The sequence below is a fragment of the Elephantulus edwardii genome, unplaced genomic scaffold (genome assembly GCF_000299155.1).
Source record: "Elephantulus edwardii isolate Elephantulus edwardi_28Jun2011 unplaced genomic scaffold, EleEdw1.0 scaffold00113, whole genome shotgun sequence".
NCBI classification, from domain to species: domain Eukaryota; kingdom Metazoa; phylum Chordata; class Mammalia; order Macroscelidea; family Macroscelididae; genus Elephantulus; species Elephantulus edwardii.
Window position 1 is genome coordinate 3035518 of NW_006399863.1, and position 7291 is coordinate 3042808.

Here is a 7291-nt window from a genome sequence, read left to right on the forward strand (position 1 = left end):
ATAATCTCCTCCTGTACCAGTCAGATCTGATTTGACGGTACACGCACACAAAAATAATAAAATAAAATAAAAAAAAATTAAAAAAAAAAATAAATAAATGGCCAGGTAAAGGAATTCTGAATTTATACCTTCGTAAGCAATGCCAGCCAAGTGATGTTTAAGTCTTGGTGTGAGAAGTACTAACTTCAAGTAGGTTTCCTTCTATCAAGCATTACTGAGTATAAAGGGATTCTGGGTATCTGGTTTGTTTAGCTTTCAGGCAAAAGAAGTAAAGGAAGTTATTATCTAAATCACCTACCACTATTCTTGAGGCATTTCTTTCTCTCCATTTAAAACTTTTAAAGTATCAAATTTAAATAAAATGCCTTTGAAAGAATTTTTTCTGTAATGAAATATGCCATTCCCTGTTCTAGAAAATAGTTCACTGTATATAATGTAGCTTTCAGAAGGACTGTTTGTCCTTTGAATACAAACAAGGCCAATGTGAAACACAATGTGGTTTGTCTCTATTTAAATGATCCCAAGAGGCTGTAATTCTAGATGATTCAACTTCTATACATTGCATCTTCCTCACGTTTGGACTTTCATCCAAAGAACTGAGACTGGTCTGCTGTTGGCCATCTCCCTTTGTCTTGGGCTCCAGTGCCTCACTTTATCACCTCGGAAGGTTTTGGAGGAAGACAGACAAGGATTAAGCACAAGATAAAAGTGTTTAGTGCCTTTCTACCTACTCCTAAAAGAGGACATCTTATAACAGTGCTTCTGAAAAATGGCATTATTAAACACGAGCTCATCACCGCACACTCCAAAGACAAACATTAAGGAGGAAGCTAATTAACACTGGACAAAGACTAGAGGAGAGATGTCAGAGTCAGCACAGAGGTCACCCAAAAGTGGGGAAATGACACAGAGGTACAAATAGGGAGGTAAAATACAGAAGATATCCTTTGTTAACAGTGTTCCCAAGCCCAGAGAGTATAATGAGAAAATGAACTGAGAGAGGATTTATGATAGTTTTTTCAGCAGATGCAAGGCTCTGTGGAGACTGCAAAAGGTTACCAATAGGCTTCTAGGCAAGGACAGTGTACCTCAACTAGACTCTGTTCTCAATTATCCACGAGAAGATGCTCAACAGCAACTAATAAACCAAAGGAAAGTGCCCTGTCAAAAAGAAGCTGTTTTTTTTCACCATCCTTGTATTCTGCTCTTGACATCAAAACACTCAGCACATTTTGCATCCCAGGTGTGAAGCAGAACCACAGGAAGGCAGCTCAGGAGGAGGAGCCTCGGCCCATCTCTTGCTTAAAGAGCTGGGTGGGAGGGATTCTAGTGCCAGGGCAAGATGGCAGAGCCCAAAACTTCTAATGAGTCAGTCCCTGCAGGGTAGATTTATGTGTAAAGTGTTTTATAAACTTAAATCGCAGATATCCCTACATTAAAATGCATAGATAACTTTCTAAAGCCAAATATAAAGATGCTCTGCAATTACTTTTTTCTTAACACAGAGAATTGAAATTTACTTCCCTCATGTTCCACCCTCCTCCTTTTCAAAATGTTCACGTAAAAGCTGCCACATCTCTGAAAATCTAAGTAATGGACCAAAGCCCACCATCTGCACTCCTAGTTTCACATTTCACTTAGATTAGATTTTACTTTCTAACTTTGAGGAGTGAAACCAGCTCAATCTTGATTAAGAGGGAAACACCAAAAGGCATCAACACACTTGCTGTTCTTAACAAAAATAATCATGTCTGGGATGTTTAGTTTGCATTGTGTTAGAGTTGAAGACACACAATCATGATACTGTGCACATTAAACATGATTCTATGTGAAAAAGAACAAAGGGGAAATGTTGAAAAATGTACATGTATGTTAATAAAAGACAATAGTTCATTTGCAGTGAATTACACAGAGAACCTCATTAAAGAACACTTAGTTACAGACTAGTTTGTATCCAGCAGATTGACATCAGGACAAACGGACAGGGAAGTCATTTCACATTACAAAAAAAGTATAACGATTACAATCATTTCACAATGGAAAACACTGAACAAGAAAATAGAAAAGAAACATACTGACAAGATCAGACTTTTTTTTAAATGTGCTGCATTTAATGCAATTGAAAGACTAGCAACAATTTAGATGCTGTGACAACATGCCACTGCTGTCATGGAAATAGTTAAGTAAACCACTTAGCACTGATTGTTCAGTGACCAAAAACAGGCAAACAGATAATGTAACAAAAAGGCTAATGCATTCATAGTAACATACAACAGAATGATCTTCCAACCACAGCATTCTTCCCACATTTTGAAAGCATTACGCCATATGGCCTGGAAGGACACAAAGTGCTTACAGGATTAAATACTAACTTAGTTACTTTGGCACAATATTTGTGTTCCAACCAAATAAAATAAGATTTCACCCAAAACACATATCCTTAACAAGAAGATAAAAACGAACATATTACAAAATCAACATCTACATGTAAATAAAAAAATGTTACAGCTTTTTCCCTTTTAGGAACAAACATAAAGACAAAAGAACAATAATCATTTTCAAGTTTAGAATACTAAAGGGAAAGAAAAAGTGTAAAGAAAAGCTTCATTTCCTAAACAGAGCTGCTAAAAACAATTCTGGGAGGATTCCTTATTAGAGGCAAAGACTCAACTTAGTCAACTTCTAATTTGTAATGAATCCTTCGTTTAGGAAGGTCTACTCTGGGATGGTCCCTGACCAGTGGATCAAGCAGCATTAGGCTTCTCCTTCACCCAGCTGACCTGGAGTCAAGGCAGCAAGGAGGACGGGGCTGACGGACTGGACATAGCTCTTTACTGCCCCACTGGCAACTCCAGTGCTCCGGGAAGTGAAAGGTACACACGCTGCTTAGTCAACTCTTACCATTGTTCACATGGTTGGTTGTTTTTAAGCCGCTCAAGTCAAGATTTTAAGCAAAATAATTAGAAACATGAACACGCACATATGTGAAGGAAGGAGGGAAAGGAGAAAGATAGAGAAAAAGGTCATAGAATATAGGCTTGGCTGACTGACTGGGAGTCGAACTTTAGGTACATTTTCAGGCCATTTTTACCTTGAGGTGCTTTGAAAGCATTATAATGTGGGCCTAGCTTGCTTTCCCAAAATATTCTAAATTAAATATAATACTGTCTTTAAAAGAAAAACACTGGCTTGAATGGTCTTGTACAAAGAGTTTCTTATATAGCTCAACTAACAGGGAGATAAGCACTAAGAACGTAATTTTATATATTTATATTCTTGCAGTCAACCCTACTGATGAATTCTGTATATACAGGTCATGATTCACAGCTAGAAATCACCAAGCAGGAATGACTCAAATATCAGCTTCTGATGGGTAAGGTGACTCTTGCTTCCCTTCATCTCTAACTAGCATGGATATCTGACTTGCTTTGGGATTTAAGTCCAACCATAATGGGGTTCATGTCTTTCCGCTTTACCTCTTTCTGCACATCCTTTGCTTGGTTTTCAGCCTTACTGAGAAGAGTTTTTAAATCAGCAGAGTCCCGAAGATGCTGTTCTTTCAAGGATCCCACTTGACTCTCAAGCTCCTTTCTAGTAATCTGAAGAATGCTGAGATCGCTGGTAAGCTCTAAACTCTGCTTCTGAGAACTGCAATACAAAAACCATTCAGGTTTATGCTGTAGTAAATATTGATAGTTATTTGCAGATTGAAACTGCTCACAGAAATCCAAATTCCTTTATGTTTCACTAGGAGAAATGAAACAAATATCATAGGAGAAAAGTAAAAAGAATGAGATATTGTCAATAAATAAAAAACACTGAAACACTAATGCAAAAATAAAAAAAAAAGTCTGAAGCTCTATTTTCAAATACACAAATGTTGAAACTTAGCAGAAATAGGAGGTAATTACATATATTTTGTGTTTTATTATAGTGATTATATAATAAAATGGTTCATTGTAGTTCTTCTACAGGGAAAAAGACAGGCACTTCAAATAGTGCTTTGTTTTAAACTTTTATGATTTGAGTTAAAGTTTACTGAGTAGACTGGTATTCTGTTCAATTACTCAAACATATCTTATGACATAGATTATAGTCCCTGTATTACATCATCATTCTTATCATTATCTCTATTGGTTTCTTTACTAGACAAACAGGGTAGGAGACTGACAATTTAAAGCTTAGGAGTCACTGTCAACTCAAGTAAAGAAAATTCTGCTTAAGTGAGATGACAGTCCAGCTGAGGGGAAAAGCGGCAGGAGGGAGGGTTTGAGACCCCTAGTTCTGCTACTATTCAGTTGTAAGATGTTGTGCAAGTCACTTAACTGCAGCAAATATATTCTTTGAACAAGTATCTCTCGAGTAATTAGATGTGTACCAGGCACTGTGTTACACAGATGCAGACACCACAGAAAGTCTCAGTGTCCTCCTCTTAATAAGGTGTTGGAACTCTACAATTTTGGGGAACAGCTGTCAGCTTAAATTCTAGGATTCTTTAAAATACTAAGTGTATATATAAAACACTCTGATTTAGAAAAGCAGCTTAATATAAACATGAACAGAAATTACTGGTTCAATTTCTTCTACATCACAAACAGAACAAAAGATCTGTCATTTTCTTTAAGACTGGCTTTTATGTACTAGAGAAGAGCTTATTTAGGTTTTCAAGGGAACAGTTTTAAGTCACTCAGGACAGAACCACAAACTCTGACTCAATATTGTAAATGAGTTCCCACAGTTTAAGTTCATAGAAAGTTTAAGTTCCTGATAGAACACCAGGAGCAAGTGTGATGATGTCAAGACAACAAAGCTCGGCAAAGGAAGACTATCTTCTAAATGCTACTACATACTGGGAAGGTTTATCAAATAAATTTTGCAAATTTCTAGAACACAGAAATTAAAGAAACAATTCAGGGAACTGTGGTGGCCTAGTGGCAAGAAGCTGCACTGCAATCCTGAAGGTGCTTGGTATGAATCCATCAGATGCTCTGCTGGAGAAGGAGGGGCAATCTCCTCCTGTGCTGGCCGGATCCAATTTGATGGTACACAAAAAGAAAAAAAAAACAAAACTCCAAACCATAAAGAAACAATTTGTTTCAAATAGTTTATGTGATTTTAAGTGGATGACATAACCAATGATCAAATATATTTCAGCACTTACAAGTCTAGCATTTTAATAGTACTCTGCTAACTTATAAGGATTTTTGTAACCTTGCTTTTAAAAACTTGAAACAAAAGTGGTAGTAATTAAGAAATAGCATTTAACAATATGGAAAATTTCAATTTATAGGTAAAAACCGAAAGATCATTGAATTTTAATGTATCAATAATTTTTTCAAGCAAGAGAAATTAAGTATCACCAAAGTTGGCAATCACACATCAACATTTCTTGCTTGATACACTTTCAAGTGAAATTAATTCAGTAAGATTCTAATGTATTCCACAATGCAAAAAACCTGGGTACCTGCAGCATCATTTCTCACACCCCCTCTATACCAAACAACGTGTCTTCATTTCCTTTCACACAGTTGATTCTCCTGTCGTTCATGTGTGCGTGTGTGGCTGAGTTAGAACGTTTGTGTGTATGTGAGAAAAAGCACAAGTGCATATTGTTTTTGGTCTTTATTATGTCCAATTCAAGTATTTATGTTTTGAAATGGATTCTTTTTATTGGTTCACTTACAAATTTCATACACATTTTGTTTTGCACTATTCTTCACTCACGCTGTGTTTCATACAATCATTCTCATGTATTATTTTATAAAATTAATCACCAATGGACCTTGCCCATCCTTTTCGCCCAAATATTTCCTCCCCCCAAACTGTGCAACCCTGTGGTTTTTCACCTGCCCATCCTCAGCCTTCCCCACTTGAGTTCCCATATTCTCGTTATCCTTCATTTTTCGCAATACTGGCCGTAAGCAGTATTTGTCCCTAAAGACTTTGCAAATGATTTTATAAAAGCTTTTATATGTTTTACATGAATATTTGTTTTATTCTTTATTTTTCATTTTCTCTAAATATTTATAGAGTAGTACAAATACATGTTATGACAAGAGTAAAGAAAGTTATGACACTGGAAAAGTGCTTTATAGATATTTATACTGAAAACACAGTATTGACAGAAGAGCATTTATAGAAAAAAAAAAAGATTTTGTCCCTTGCATGATTTTCTTCTTCCAAATGTATAATCTAAAATTTCTTTCAATTTTAGAAACAAATAATAAAGTTTAATATTTTCTAATTATCTAGCTTTGTATTTATTATTTTTAAATAAAGCTTGTTTTCTAGGAGAACTGAGCTTGATTACTAGTTTTTGTGAATGCTCTTCAAGGGAACTTTGGTGGCAGAACCTTGTAGGGAGCTGCACCACTAACCTAAAGGCCTCACCACTCAGGCAGTTCAAATCCACTGACACTTCGAACGGAGAAGGACGGGCATCTCCTCCTGCATGACTGACAGTTCCAAAAACCCACCAAAGGGCCAGCTATGAGTTGGCCTCAGTGGAAATGTTTCTGATAGTTCTTACTTTGAATGTTCTTTAACAGTGTAAATACTTGAAAGGAAATCCAAACTATAAATTTCCTTAAAGTAACAATAAAACCACGATTATGTCGAGTCGTAGACAACTCATAGCGACTCTATGAAACAAGCTTGGAAGCAGGAGTGACAACCACTTCCAAAATAGCTTGCCTCTGGAAACCCTATGGACCTGGAGAAAAGATGTGAAAGTTATACAACTGTTCAGGTCTTTTGTTCACAGGGTCGCTATGAGTCGTCTATGACTTGATGGCACTTAACAGCAACAACAATAAAAAGTGAATTTTTTTTGTTTTTGTTTTTTAAAGAACAGAGAAAAGGTTAGCTCAATGCACTGCCAAGTTGGAAATGACTCGGGTTTTTGGGATGTAAATAACAGGACAGGAGATAGTGGATCCTTCTCCCTCAGAGCAGCTGGTTGATTGAATCAAAATAGAGATGCTGCCATTGGGTTCGCAGCTCAACTTCACACAGGCCACACCACCAGAACTGCTAACAGAGTTGTTACTGTTGTTTCTGAGAACCATTGCTGGAAGTGACTCATAGCTGACCCTCCAGTGGGTTTTCAGAGGCAATAAATCTGACAGGAGCACAATAGCAAGGAGTTGGAAACAACCTAAGTGCCCATCAACAAACGAATGGCTAGAGAAGCTGTGGTATATTTGCACAATGGAATACTAGGCTGCATTAAAAAACAAGGAACTCATGCAATATTATTCAAAATGGTTGACTCTGGAGAACATTATGCTGA

At 36.6% G+C, this 7291-nt stretch overlaps 1 protein-coding gene across 3 annotated transcripts in view; it reads right to left on the bottom strand.

The window, feature by feature from the left end:
* The window catches only part of SLMAP (sarcolemma associated protein), a 183965-nt gene that overhangs the window by 5894 nt on the left and 170780 nt on the right, over positions 1-7291 (bottom strand). For all 3 annotated transcript variants that reach the window (XM_006892206.1, XM_006892207.1, XM_006892205.1), the window contains one exon: positions 3477-3648. In XM_006892206.1, the coding sequence (XP_006892268.1) occupies positions 3477-3648 (172 nt within the window). The remainder of the gene's footprint in view (positions 1-3476; positions 3649-7291) is intronic.